Source organism: Cyprinodon variegatus, unplaced genomic scaffold (genome assembly GCF_000732505.1).
Source record: "Cyprinodon variegatus isolate N-32 unplaced genomic scaffold, C_variegatus-1.0 Scaffold896, whole genome shotgun sequence".
Classification (NCBI taxonomy): domain Eukaryota; kingdom Metazoa; phylum Chordata; class Actinopteri; order Cyprinodontiformes; family Cyprinodontidae; genus Cyprinodon; species Cyprinodon variegatus.
In genome coordinates, this window is record NW_015151349.1 from 115,124 (window position 1) to 129,199 (window position 14,076).

The 14,076-nt window shown below is 38.7% G+C and overlaps 1 protein-coding gene across 2 annotated transcripts in view; it reads left to right on the forward strand.

Moving 5' to 3' along the window:
- Positions 1–14,076, forward strand: part of LOC107099681 (natural resistance-associated macrophage protein 2-like) — a 38,646-nt gene that overhangs the window by 16,136 nt on the left and 8,434 nt on the right. The window contains exons 1-14 of one of the 2 annotated variants that reach the window (XM_015397903.1): positions 89–146; positions 1,925–2,061; positions 2,277–2,396; positions 4,328–4,447; positions 4,527–4,633; positions 4,722–4,792; positions 4,878–4,945; positions 6,557–6,712; positions 6,864–7,022; positions 7,138–7,224; positions 9,633–9,752; positions 9,868–10,017; positions 12,571–12,644; positions 12,899–13,052. In XM_015397903.1, coding sequence (XP_015253389.1) covers positions 113–146; positions 1,925–2,061; positions 2,277–2,396; positions 4,328–4,447; positions 4,527–4,633; positions 4,722–4,792; positions 4,878–4,945; positions 6,557–6,712; positions 6,864–7,022; positions 7,138–7,224; positions 9,633–9,752; positions 9,868–10,017; positions 12,571–12,644; positions 12,899–13,052 — 1,557 coding nt within the window. In that variant the 5' untranslated portion in view covers positions 89–112. Of the gene's footprint in view, positions 1–88; positions 147–1,924; positions 2,062–2,276; positions 2,397–4,327; positions 4,448–4,526; positions 4,634–4,721; positions 4,793–4,877; positions 4,946–6,556; positions 6,713–6,863; positions 7,023–7,137; positions 7,225–9,632; positions 9,753–9,867; positions 10,018–12,570; positions 12,645–12,898; positions 13,053–14,076 lie in introns of those variants that run through there. The other variant, XM_015397904.1, reaches the window with a different exon arrangement.

Consider the following 14,076-nt stretch of genomic DNA (forward strand, 5'->3'; position numbering starts at 1 on the left):
CCCCCCCTCATGCTGTATTGGGAAAAAAAAAACCACACACCCAGAGGCAGCAGCTTATAAAAACAGACATTCTTAGGCAACAGTGGACTTTAGGACCAGCAGTGAGTTGGAGATGACTGGTGGGAAGGAGGGACGCTCCAGACTCTGTGAGTTTTATTTATATAGGCAGACAATTATGAGCTCAAACAGTTATTATAGGGCAAGGAAAAGTGGATTTGTTTTTAAATTATGTCATAACAACTTAAAGCTGAGTCTTTAGGCTGATCAGAGCTTGAATTCTGACCATTTTTGTGGGGATTTTGCATGAAATTTGCTTCTTTGTGTTGAGGATCTTACTTTAAAGAAGTTACATTAATACAGTACTAAGGGTGTAAAAAGAACGACTTGAGAAAACACTGAAAGCGTCTATCTCAGGTTTGTATTTCTATTTCATCAGGATTCATGGGTAGGCTGTGGTGTACGATGTGTGGGAAAGAGGTCAGGTGCTTCTGACACTCTGAGGAGATGTTAGTGTAGCAGAAGAGCTGATATTTGAAACCCCCACAACATTTGATGGGGGCAATACATCTGCTTTTCTTAATTAATCCATTAGTTATTTCCCATCAGGTTCATAATAAGACAAAAACAACATAAATGACTTTCAAAAACAGCCTTTTTGGTTTTAGTCATCTCTTCTGGGACATAACCTTGAATTAAAGTGCAATAAAATCTAAACTAAATGTTAGTAGTTTTACCCGGAGAGCTGGTTAATCACTTATTTACTGTACATCTAGCAATACAAAGTAAGAAACTGAGGTCGCTTTTATATGCAGAAGACCAAGGAGTCCATTGGTGGGGGAAAAAACATGATTTTCCAAAAATAAATTCTTCATAAAAAGAAAATTGGCTTATTAATCTAATGAAATAATTATCTAGCGCCTAGTATGTATGACTTGGACTTTATATTTAGGCAACTTTTATTATCATTTTGTATACACAGAGTGTATATAAAAGAAATTTCATATGTTTCGTGTGGCTGTTGAGATTATTTATCTGATTATTCTTCACCAACACTGCATCATGACGAAAACAAAGTTTAGAGATCTACTAACAAATATATACCAGAAATACATGGGGAGCCATTTCCTTCAAATTGAATGAATTAATGAATACTGTTATTAAATATCAATAATTATACCATCAAATAGGTAAAATGAACCGATGAAATGCAGCAAAATAGATGATAAAAACTCTATCTTATTCTTTGCTTTTTGGATGATGTAACTCCAATTAAAGTATTCAAGTGTTTTCATGCCTCCACAAACATCGTGCTAACAGGTCTAAGACAGGGTTTCCGCAGGTTATTAACAATCATTAAAAGTAATTACCTTAATATTTTTTAAATTAAGGCCTTAATTTGCAATAAAGTTAATTAAGTGTGATTATTGTGGCCTTTAAGATGCTTCATTAAAAAAAAAAAACATTTCTGAAAACAATTTAGTCAGATATATTATTTGCGATATATTTGCGTGGAACAGCTTCCGGTTGATCGTAAAGCCGTATGTTCGGAAAAGAAGCTCGAGGCGGAGAAAAGGCTAGAGAGTAAGAAAATGCTAATTTCAACAAAAGTGGCTGAAAAAAGAGGAATTCAAGACATGGATGTAGCCTGTTGACAGTAAAGATGAAGGATTTTGCCATCCATCCATCCATCCATCCATCCATCCATCCATCCATCCATCCATCCATCCATCCATCCATCATCCATCCATCCACCCACCCACAGATACGGTAGATATAGATATATAGAGAGCATTAGAAAGCATTAGAGTTACTTATTCCTATCTAAACCCTTTAAGAGCAATTCAGAAAATGGGAAAAATTACAAGAATAAAAAGAGAAAAATCTAAATCCTAATAGCGTTTTCTGTAAAACTCTTCTGTTTCAGATGATTTCCGGCAGGAAAATGGAGTCCAGTCGAGCAATTACAGTTCCATCTCTCCTCCGGCCTCACCGGAGGTCCAGGAGGAACCCTTCTCCACCTACTTTGAGGATAAGGTCCCCATTCCAGAAAGTCGCAATCAGGTACAACCCAAAAATTAAATCTAATCCTTTGAGTAAATAAAATTTAGTAGTATATTCACTAATCTAACATTTTGTTCGTTTCTTTCTAATGTTGTCCTTCTCTAATGTATAAATATTAAAACAAAAACAGAGGTTGGCTGAAAGGTTAGAGGATTTGTTGCAATTAAAACAGGTCATCTTATTAGTAATAAAAATGCTTTGTCTCTTCCCTTTAGATCTTCAGTTTCCGTAAACTCTGGGCCTTCACCGGACCAGGGTTTCTGATGAGCATTGCTTATTTAGATCCTGGAAACATCGAGTCAGATCTGCAGTCTGGTGCCAAAGCTGGTTTTAAGGTAATGACTAAAGCATTTTTATGTACACATCATAAAATATATATAAACTATCAGAATGTTTTTACATATTTATCCTGACAAATGGGAAATATAATTATATCCTCTGATTTTTGGAGGCAGAAAAACCTCAGATCTGCAGAGCACCAACTAAAATCAGTTTTAGATAGAAGCTTGAATGAACCAGTCACTGCTTTGTTTTTATAATTTACAGCTTATTCAAAAGATCTATGAGAAAACAAGAAACATGAGTTATTACAATATATGTGGAAGAATATAACAGGGGAAACCCACAATTAAAAAAACATTCAGTCAGCTTACAAAAGTACTTCAAGCTTAGCAGAATAGCTATTTTGGACTTTGTATTTGACAACAAAAACAGGTATGGATTACCACTAAGTGAAGAATAATGTTTTCCCGCAATTTATGTGAGCGACACTTTTTACAAGAAAGTGTTTAAATTTAGTTTCAGATGCATTTTAGCCTTTTATCCCCTTTTGTTGGTGAACAGTATGTTTCCTTCTACTTAAATTTCCAGTAACATAATAGAATGGAGCCCTCTGTAACTCATCCGCTTCTAAAGGGATCAACTTTGGATGGCTGCATTCAAGCCTGTAACTCTCTGCTGGAAACTGTTCAGTTAAAGTTATTGTGGAGGATTTTCGCTAATTTTTTAAAAGATCCACCCTCTCCACTTTAAAAAAAAAGAAATGCGCGGACAAGAGCGTGCATGAGCCAATTTCTCCTCGTGCATGCTCTGTTTAAAAGTTGCTGTTCTCTTAGCTCATACAAGCTTACTGTCTCTGAACATCTGCCCTAACCCCTAAATCTCTCAATCACTATATAGAGCGAGGACTATATAGTGGACTTTATAAGGAACTCAGTTAACTTACCATTATTTACAGACCATCACTGCTTTTTGCTCACAAAACTCTCCCTCCACTGCGCAGTGCCTGCGCCATCTTTGTTATCAGGCTCCGCTGTCGGGTAGCAACTGCTTATCGCAACAGCGGTACACTGTGAAAGCAAATCCCATAATGCTTTGCGAGGAGAGCTCTTCACGCAAAAGCATTCAGGAATATATCTGCCTCCTCTGAGGCCTTTGTTTTCTTCTCATTCACTTCGTAGACACTTATGACCCTCGGCCATTTTCAAAGAACCGCGGTGTGAAAGGTGAGCTTCAATGACTGTCTGAAACAGTATCTCGCCACAGATATATACGCCTAAAAGGGCGCAGGTGCAGAAAAGGATAGCTAACGTGACGAGCACGTAGGACGGCCTTATGTAAACATATCGCCAGAATCATTCACAATTAGGAGGACCTTCCAAAAAAGGTTAAAAAAAAATAATTTCCAAGTTTGAAGGCGTTTCGCTTCCCATCCAGGAAACTTTTTCAATTCAAAATGTCAGGAATAGCGTTGAGTTCGAGGTTTTATACAGTAGCCCATTAAAACCTTGTTTTTGTTTAGAAAACATGCAAATTGAAACGGATGAATGGGTCCAACCCTTTGGAATGGGGGTTGTCTTTGTTTGCCTGCAATGCCCCATACCTGTCTAAGTGTCTGAAAGGGGGGGGTCGTTAAATGGAATTGTTTTGCTGGTTAATAGGCGAGGTCTTGTGCTCCCCAGTAAAGGGGTTTGGGTTGTGATGCATTGAGTCCCCCCTCTTCACCAGCAATTAGGAGGACCTCTTACTTAGACGATCCACCCGGAAACAAAGTTTGTCCTCCATACGTTTAAAGTTTGTTGGATTAATTATTTAATAAATAAAATTATTCAATATTACTTTTATTTAATTTGGTAGGTCTAGGAACTGAGTGAAATTTTCCATTACATATTATGTTGCCTCTCATTGTATTGGTTATATTGCCCGGAAATGACAGGACATCCATCTCTAAGGTGATGTAGTGACTTATGTTGATTTGATCTCTCAGCTCCTATGGGTCCTGCTTTTTGCAACCATCATTGGGTTGCTGCTGCAGAGGTTGGCTGCACGCCTCGGAGTCGTCACCGGGATGCACCTGGCTGAAATCTGCAACCGCCAGTATCCCACTGTAAGTCCCTGGCTAATCCTCTCAACTCCTTCTGGTTGTTTTTAATCACGTTCTTTGAATAAGTGGTTGTTTCCTTCAGGTTCCACGGATAATCCTTTGGTTAATGATCGAACTGGCAATTATTGGTTCAGACATGCAGGAGGTCATCGGCTGTGCCATCGCCTTTAACCTTCTCTCAGTGGGCAGGTGAGGCACTTTATATTAAATCCACAACAGATAATAGATTGGAAGATATGTGTTTGTTCATGGTTTTCCTTCTTTGTGTAACTACCAGGATCCCACTGTGGGCAGGGGTCCTCATCACCATCGCAGACACGTTTGTGTTCCTCTTTTTAGACAAATATGGTATGTAGTCAACTTAATCCAGATCTTTAACTTCACTGATCTGGTTTGTGCTTCCAGATGTTTTCACATGTTTTCATTTCTTAAGGTTTGAGGAAACTTGAAGCTTTCTTTGGATTTCTGATCACTGTAATGGCTATAAGCTTTGGTTATGAGGTAAGCTTCCTACACTCTTCCTGACCAGTTTATATGCAGCCATCATGGGCCAGAGCTCTATAATAAACCTCTTCCTTTTAAAGATGGAACTAAATCTTTCTTTTTCAGGATAACATATGATATACAACTCTGAAGGCTCTTTATTAGAATTAGTGATGTGCCGATGCCATTTTTGGCCTCGATACATGATACCTGGCTGTGCAGTATTGGTTGATACCGATACAATCTGTTTGAAATTGATGTGTGTGTATATACGAAGAACTGCAGACTACTTCGATGTAAAATAATAGCCATCATGGCTTTCTCAAGCTGCTGCCTACCTTAGTGAAGCAGGGAAAAGACTAATTCAAAGTGAATCCAGTAGAAATTTTCTTGCCTACCTGGAATGGGTGAAAATAATTGAATAAACTTTTGGCTCTCAAAATGGTATCAGTGACCTATTTGTTGGTACTCGCCGATACAGATACCACCATTTTCAGCACTGGACAGGGCCTGTGGTGACTGCACAGCAGGGGCAGACAAGGCGCCAGCCATTTCAGCACTGGACAGTACCAACCTAGGTTAACAACAACAATAAAAAAGATGTAGAAGCAACTAGTGTTGCTCTGATGCCCTTTTTTTGGCCCAGATACCTGGCTGTGCAGTATCGACCGATACCATCTGTTTAAAATTGATGTGTGTGTATATATGAAGAACTGCATACTACTTGGATGTAAAATAATAGCCATCATGGCTTGGTCAAGCTGCTGCCTACCTTTGTGAAGCAGGAAAAAGACTAATACAAAGCACCAAGTAGTATGCCACGCTAACGCTAGTTTCATCGGCTGAAACCGCCATGTTCTTTAGACTGAACTGTCGCGCTTCACGTTGCGTCACACCTCAAAACCAACGCTGATTGGACGTTCGTTTGGTGAACGGCTCCAAATTTTCTTTAACGGAGAGTAGCCAGACTAATCTGCGAGTGAAACCTTGAAAGCTCGCGGGATCAGGATGGTCTCATGAGGCTACTGTTTTGTGGTCTTAAGGCTGATTTATACTCAGACACCAGGGCGTCTGCGTGTGTGTCGCTGTGACTGCAAATGTACTTCTGCCCCCTCCGCAGACACTTTGCTGCACCTCTCCAAAATTGTAGGTGACTGCAGACAGGAGGCCTCTGATTGGTCAAATCTACTTCTCCAAAAAAGTAATTGAGTTACTGAGTTACTCCACAATAAAAGTAACTAGTTACTGGTAAAAGTAACTATTGTTACTTCTGCGTGTCTTGCCCCCAATACCCTCACCACCTGGCCCCCACCTTCTTGCCATGTGCTTCAAAAGCCAGCTGAATAGAGTGGACGGCAAAGACAAGTACCTGCAGAGAGTTTCGCATTTATTGCAACTCAACGTAAATTAAATCAGGGGGGAACGCTATCTGACGGAGTTTATAGGCCCGTCATATACCGTTCCCCCCATGTTAAGCAGGGAGAACGGTATCTGACGGGCCTATAAACACTGGATAAACTCTTTAAACTATCACCTAATTAGCGCTATTTAGTATATTGTGCCTGTGCTGCTTATATCTTGTGTTTTATGGTGGTGTAACATTTATTTCGCTCTCTTTTATTCCCACAGTACGTGCTGGTGAAACCGGACCAAGGAGAGGTTCTTAAAGGGATGTTTTTACCGTACTGTGCTAACTGTGGGCCTGTGCAACTGGAGCAGGCCGTAGGAATCGTTGGTGCAGTCATTATGCCCCACAACATCTACCTTCATTCAGCTCTGGTCAAAGTGAGCAAAACGCCATAGAACTATACGTACAAAACAAGAACTCTGAGGGAAAGTCGATTCTGCATGTCCTGAGAGCATCTATCAGTTTATTTTTATAATTGCAAATAAAACACAGTGATAGTTTTGTTTTAATTTCTTTTGTTTTCTTCAGTCCAGAGAAGTGGATCGGAAAAACAAGAAGGACGTAAAAGAAGCCAACAAGTACTTCTTCATCGAATCATCTATCGCCCTCTTCGTGTCCTTCCTCATCAACGTCTTTGTCGTCGCAGTCTTTGCTCAGGCTTTTTACAATAAAAACAACATGGAGGTGGTGAGTACCATGTTAGGACGTGATCGTCTTTTTGCTGCAGAGTTAAATAGCTTCTTTCTTTTTAGGGTTAATTGAACACATATTGATGATTTAGTTGTTGCTGATTGTGTTTTAGAACGCTGTGTGCAATGCTACAGGCAGCCCCCACACCGATCTCTTCCCTCTCAACAATGGCACTCTGGAGGTGGACATCTACAAAGGGGTATGTCTGCTCTGCTTTACTCCAGCAATAAACTCTGATACAGTTTATGCTTTGGGAATAGAAATGTTTTAAACAATCAGATCAACTAATGCTTTATTTTTTTCATAGTCATTTAATAACTTTCATAAGCATTCCCAATTTATAAGAGGTGTTATTCCTGGTGCAGTTGACATCCTGATTTTGTATCAGCCCCTTCTGGTAGCAGCTTTTCAATTATCGTAGATTCATTATAGTTTTTAAAATAATCCATACCTATTTAAAATGCATTGAAACTATTAAAAAATTTTTGGTCAAATGATTGCTGAACCTAATTGTAAAGAAATATATTTTCTTAAAATCTTTAGATGCATCTTCATAAAGAAGAACATAATGAAAAAGTACATCTGTTTTAGTTATTCAACACAACATTGCCTCATTTGAGAGTTTCTTTTCATTTTTGATGATTATGATCCAAAATCAGTTGGTCAAAAATTTGGGATGTTTTATGAAACCAATAAAAACATAATGATAATTGTGGAGTTAGGAAGCTGAGGCAGAGGCAAATTTAGCAAGAACACAGATTTATTTTACGTCCGTAGACGGACAGAAAAGCTCCTACTTGGGCAAACCCAGTACACACATTTATACCTCACAAAATCCCAACACACTCTCTCTCCCATGGAACCACCCCACCCCCTGCATAAAGAACTTTATCATACTCAAACATTTGGAAGAAAAACAACTTCAGTTCATCTAGGACATTCCCTGTTAGATTAATATTTCTTTCACTGGCCAGATAAACATTTCACAAAAGCTGCCTCCCGTTCACGGCATGGAGGAGGATGAGGAAACTTTAAACACTGATCTTTTATCACTCCCAGCTTTCCTTTCACCCCAATTATTCGGAGGAAAAAACATGCTTTCATACTAATAAAATAAAAAGTTATTTACTACAAAATCATAGTGATGGTTACCAACCTCACTAAAGGCCATAATTAAGGAAGCTGGTTTTGATTTCAGTCATATTAGTGGAAAATTCAGTGGAAGTAAAAAAAATCTGGTAGACAATTGTGCACAAGTAACAAGTGTCATTGAGACCAGTATGAATCAAAACTCATGTAAATAATTAGGGGGGTGTCACAAGGTATAGACTGTAACAGTAGTCTGTGATTTAAACTTAAAGGAATAGTACACCTAAAACATGATTAGCCTTCATTTTCTACTCACCCCCATGCTGAACAACACTCTGGAGTACTTTTTTGATATCTCAAATGCATCTGGAGATCTGGGAGGCTTCTTGCTGTCTGCTGACATTCAAATAATGGAGGTCTATGGCGCCAGAGGCAGAAAGGTCCATAAAAGTCCACAAAAAACGTGTCAATATTCCTCCATACTGCTCGTCCAATGTATTCCAAGTGTCCTGAGTGGGTAGCGTCCATAATTTACTCGAAACGAAGTCATTTAGAATGTTTTTAGAGCATAAACAGTAGTGTATAGGATTTCCTAAAAGCGCGTTCACGAGTCTACGGAAACCGCGGCAGACCAAACCAGATGAAAGTGCGCATTCAGCTCGGCAAAGAACTCATGCTCTTCCTCAACACTGAAGTCGTCAGACATTTTTCTTTCGTAGTTTCTTTCTTTGCACAGGTAAACAGCACATCTCTTCTTCTGCGCTTGCATTATCGGCAGAGCAGACACTGAATGCGAACTTTCATCTGGTTTGGTCTGCCGGCTTCTGTAGCGTCGTGAACGCGCAGGCGTGCGCTTTCAGGAAATCCTATACACTACTGTTTATGCTCTAAAAACATTCTAAATGACTTCGTTTCGAGTAAATTCTGGATGCTACCCACTCAGGACACTTGGAATACATTGGACGAGCAGTATGGAGGAATATTGACACGTTTTTTGTGGACTTTTATGGACCTTTCTGTCTCGGACACCATAGACCTCCATTATTTGAATGTCAGCAGACAGCAAGAAGCCTCCCAGATCTCCAGATGCATTTGAGATATCAAAAAAGTACTCCAGAGTGTTGTTCAGCATGGGGGTGAGTAGAAAATGAAGGCTAATCATGTTTTGGGTGTACTATTCCTTTAATAATTGGGCTAAGGCTACTCCTTAGCCATTCTGCTTCACAAATTGTATCATAATATAATTCTAGTTTTCTGAGAAACTGAATTATGTTTTCTTTGGCTAAGCGAGCTTTGGTTAGCTGAATTCATTCCTTTGAGATTTTTCACTGCTAGTAATTAAGCTATTCATCCAAGGTTTGCTTTTTAAATTTTAAAATAAAAGCAATTTTCAATTATATCCCGACTTTTTTAGAGGCACCTGGATTCAGTAATAAACATTATGTATTTTGCAATAAAAACACTAATAACCAGATGAATAAAAAGCTAGTCACTGTCTTTATTTTCTCATCTCCACAGGGGGTGGTGTTGGGGTGTTTCTTTGGTCCTGCTGCTCTCTACATCTGGGCCATAGGGATCCTGGCAGCGGGACAGAGCTCCACCATGACAGGCACTTACTCTGGACAGTTTGTGATGGAGGTAAAGAAAAACCCTCTGCTCCGCATGTTGCATGTAGTATCTGCTGCTTTACAGTGTTCTCAAACCCCAAATGCTGTCTAAAGCTGCAAGTTTGTGTTATTTCCTCTTTTCTCAGGGTTTTCTGAACCTGAAGTGGTCTCGTTTTGCTCGGGTTTTGCTGACCCGCTCCATTGCTATCACGCCAACCCTCCTGGTCGCCATTTTCCAAGACGTTGAGCATCTGACAGGGATGAATGACTTCCTCAATGTGCTTCAGAGTATGCAGGTCAGGGGAAGCAGTCTGATTGTTGATTTTTAAAGTTTTTCTTTTGGTGTCCCAAGCTTTTCCATGCTGCGGCTCCCAAACATCATTACTTTTCCCTTTGCAAACTAACAGACAATAATGCTAAACATGCAAGGAAAATATAACTTTTCAAATTATTTTCTCACTTTTATTCCCATTCAGTTGTATATAAATATACTGACGCTGCGGCACTATTATACTCACTACTATATTCACAATAAATAAAAAAAACTTTCTGCAAAGTGTTCACAATATGAACAGAACAAAACCTTCATTCAGGTATGTGAGCAGCTGTAGGGAAGCACCCTATGAATGGCATTACCCCCAGATTCCACATCTTCCATCAGCACCCCGCTCACGTACGTCGTGCATAGTAATGACAGATTAGATAAATAATTCTTATATTTCCCAAAAATTAAGACTGTTTAATTGAATGATCAGAGGCAAACTATTGGTTCTTCAACATACCAGGAAGAACATTTCTCATCTCCATCAAAATATTCATTTTATACAGAGAGGCTTAAAAGTTTAATCAAATACAGTCAAAACTTTCATCTGACAATTTAAATAAAAACTTCTCATCTCAGGCCTGGATGAAGAGATGCTGAGTTTGGAAGCAGAGAACAAACATAAAGTTATACAAACCATGGATGGTCCTAGTTATCCCTGTTCCAAAAATCCACAACAAAAAGAAAATATTTGGGTAGAAACTGAACATATGCTTGATTCTGATGGGGATTATTTTATTATGTCATATTAAATTAAGCGTTCATTTTCGCATGTTTTGCTCCCATAAATTTAATAATATTGTGCATGCTCTCCTCGAGCTCCGAGGAAGTCAGAGCAGAGCAAGATGGAGAAACAGCGGAGGCTGTAGGCTTTGCTTTGCGTAGGCGGTCTGGAACGGAGCGGGCGGAGCGGAATGGGGCGGTTACGGAGGATGTGGGATATTTTGGTTTTAGCCACTTTTACACTATGGAGAAATAAATTGGTACAGAGAGTTAGAGTTGGCCAGCACTTTGAACAGGATTGACATAACCACCCCCACTAACTAACACTTCTCAATAATTCATCAGAGACATTTCAGACCAAACTAGGGATACAGAGGCAAGAAGAAATAACACTTTATTGAAGGTTTTTCTTCCATTTTCTCAGTAAATACATATGCCTCAGAGTCAAACCATAAGAGAAAGCTTTATCTTGTCTTAATCAACCTGAAGCAGCCAATCAGGGGAAAGGGTTTCTATAGAAGCCACCCTAATCCCGCCCCCTGATTCATCGATAAGGCTGATAGTTTTAATTATTTGTTGATGAGTGCTCTGCCTGGTCACCACTTATGTGAAGCAATTAATTGTATATTTCAATGAAGACATTTTAAAAATGTTGTTTAATGTCCAAATTTTAAAGGCATATTTCATTATTTGATTGTAAATTCTATAAATTGTTTCTAAATGGATTCTTACATCATTTATTAAAGATCGATTCATATGACCAAAGATCAGTTTAAAATAATAATTTTTCATTGTTCCGGCTTTAACTAACATTATTGAATTCATGTTTAAAGTCGTAGGGAAATCATATTAAGATGATATATAAATATCAGACGATATCGTCACAAAATTTTGAAAATGTATATTTTAGAAAGAAATCCTGTTTTAAAATCTGTATATTTCTTTGTCGTTATCCCTAGCAGGCCATTTAGTTATACGTCAGCCTGAACACCTACATTCGGCCAATCATATATCAACGGTCATCTGTCAATCAATTTTTTTCAGTCATAGCATCTTGATTCATATGTCGCAGCTAATTTACGCAATGGTTCAAATCTTGCTAATTGGTTAGCAAGATGCTTCTGAGAAACCGGCCAAAACCAAACTTGTTTGCGAACCTTCCGCCATAACAATCCTGCCCCCTTGATGAACAACCAATCACATTCATTTTATTCACTTGTGTAAATTCGTGCACCACTCGGGAGAATTCGGAAATGCAGCGGTTGGAACGGCCGCTTCCCTACGACTTTAACACCAGGAATCCAGTTTTAGATCAGAACTGATTCTTCAATCTTTTAATTCTTATATCTTGAGAATTGGATTTGCCCCTTACAATTTGAATAGATAACCAGCCCTATTCATTGGTACATTTCATTATTTGTTGTAATGTTTGTTATATTTAAGTATTTAATGGTACATTTATTTATTTTTAATGTTGAATTTCTTTATTTTAATGGTGCATTCACATTTATTTGTTTATTTTAGTAGGTTTAAGGTTGAAAAGCCAGACTTTCACAAGTAGGTTGTTGCACAATTGTGGTGAGAGGGGGTTTCTCTGTCCAGCTGTCTTACTGTCTTGTTTTATAAGATTGGTTAAATAATAATCAGATCATGTTTTATGATACTGAAACAAAGAATCAAGATATATTTTTAGTAATATTTTCCTTCAACTGAGCATCCATTAACTCTGCCTAATGGCCACTTTAAAAAATACGGTTTTATTTGACTTTCTGATGCCTTTATAGTTCTTTATCTCCTCCAACAGCTTCCATTTGCCTTGATCCCAATCCTGACCTTCACCAGTCTGACCTCCATCATGAACGACTTTGCTAATGGGCTGTAAGTAAAGCATGTCACCCTGATTCATTTAATGTTCCCACGGTAACTATTGGCTCGGTTCAGCATTACGGGAAGGGAACTGAAAGATGAAAGGCTAATTATAGTGTTTGGGTTACAGAAGTGAGATATTTGTGTTTTTCATAGAAGGTATAAAGGTTATATGCTCTATATTCCCTCTTTATGCCAAACCAAAACATTGCTTTATAAATACTGTAAGTTTTTTTTATGACTGTATTTTTCTGTTTTTATTGAAGGGCTTGGAAGATTTCAGGAGGCGTCCTCATTCTTCTGGTTTGCGCCATCAACCTATACTTTGTGGTGGTTTATGTGACTGCGTTGAACAGTGTCCTGCTCTACGTAATCGCTGCCCTGCTCTCTGTGGCGTATCTGTGCTTCGTGATCTACCTGGTGAGTTGTTATAAATAATGTGAAAAGAACCACTGGTGGCAAAATTATTAGTTCTTCAACTACCATACTTTGTAGCATTGGCGGCTGGCCAATAGAGGGCGCTAAGGCACCACCCCACACCCAATGACCCTGATTAAGACATGAAAAAAAAAAAAATATATATATATATATATATATATATATATATATATATATATATATATATGTGTATATGTTTTTTTTATACTTTAATTTTGAATTAAAATGTAAAATATTTCGAAATATATCTATATATATTTTTTTGATGTGTAATGACTTGTAAAGCGTCATTCCATTTTTTGGTGGATTGGGGATGTATTTCCGCCCAGGGGCGCAAAAATCTTTGCCCATTGACTCTAGTTAAAGGTTGTACTTTGGGCAATAGCTCCTCTGCAATACAAACGTATAGGATAGCGCACCAGAGCTGCGCCCCGAGCTGACAGGAAGTGTATTTGCTCACCACCTCTTGCCACAGCGCAGACGTTTTGCGGGTGATTGACAGGTCGAGACGCGGGAGCTGGAGACGCATTGGAGAGAGAGAGAAATGGTGCAAGAAACGTCCTTTTTCAGGAGCTGCTTTAGCAAGAAGGCATGGCTAGCAGCATGTAGCTTTATTCTGCTTTCCTGCCTCCTTTTTCAAACGTTAGGTTCTGACCCAGAATGGATAAAGACAGGTAGAACTGATTTAAAGCACTTTTTAGTAAAGGCAAAGAAGAAAGAACAATCTCGGATTCACATGGAGAATAATATAACATAGTTTACTTTTTCTAGATGTTTGTTAATTTGCATAGTTGCTCATAAATAAGCACAGAACCAGGGTTTAGAAAATAGTTTTTATATATTAAAAAGTATAAAGGTGACGAATAGTTTCTCCAATATTAAACTGGTACTGGGCTAGATTTATGTAGCCTGGGTGCCATTCCGAACTTAGTCCCGCCCACAAAGTTTGAGGTCGGGAAGTTCGGTCTGGCTCTGCTCCATAGTAGCGCGAGTATTATCGCCCACT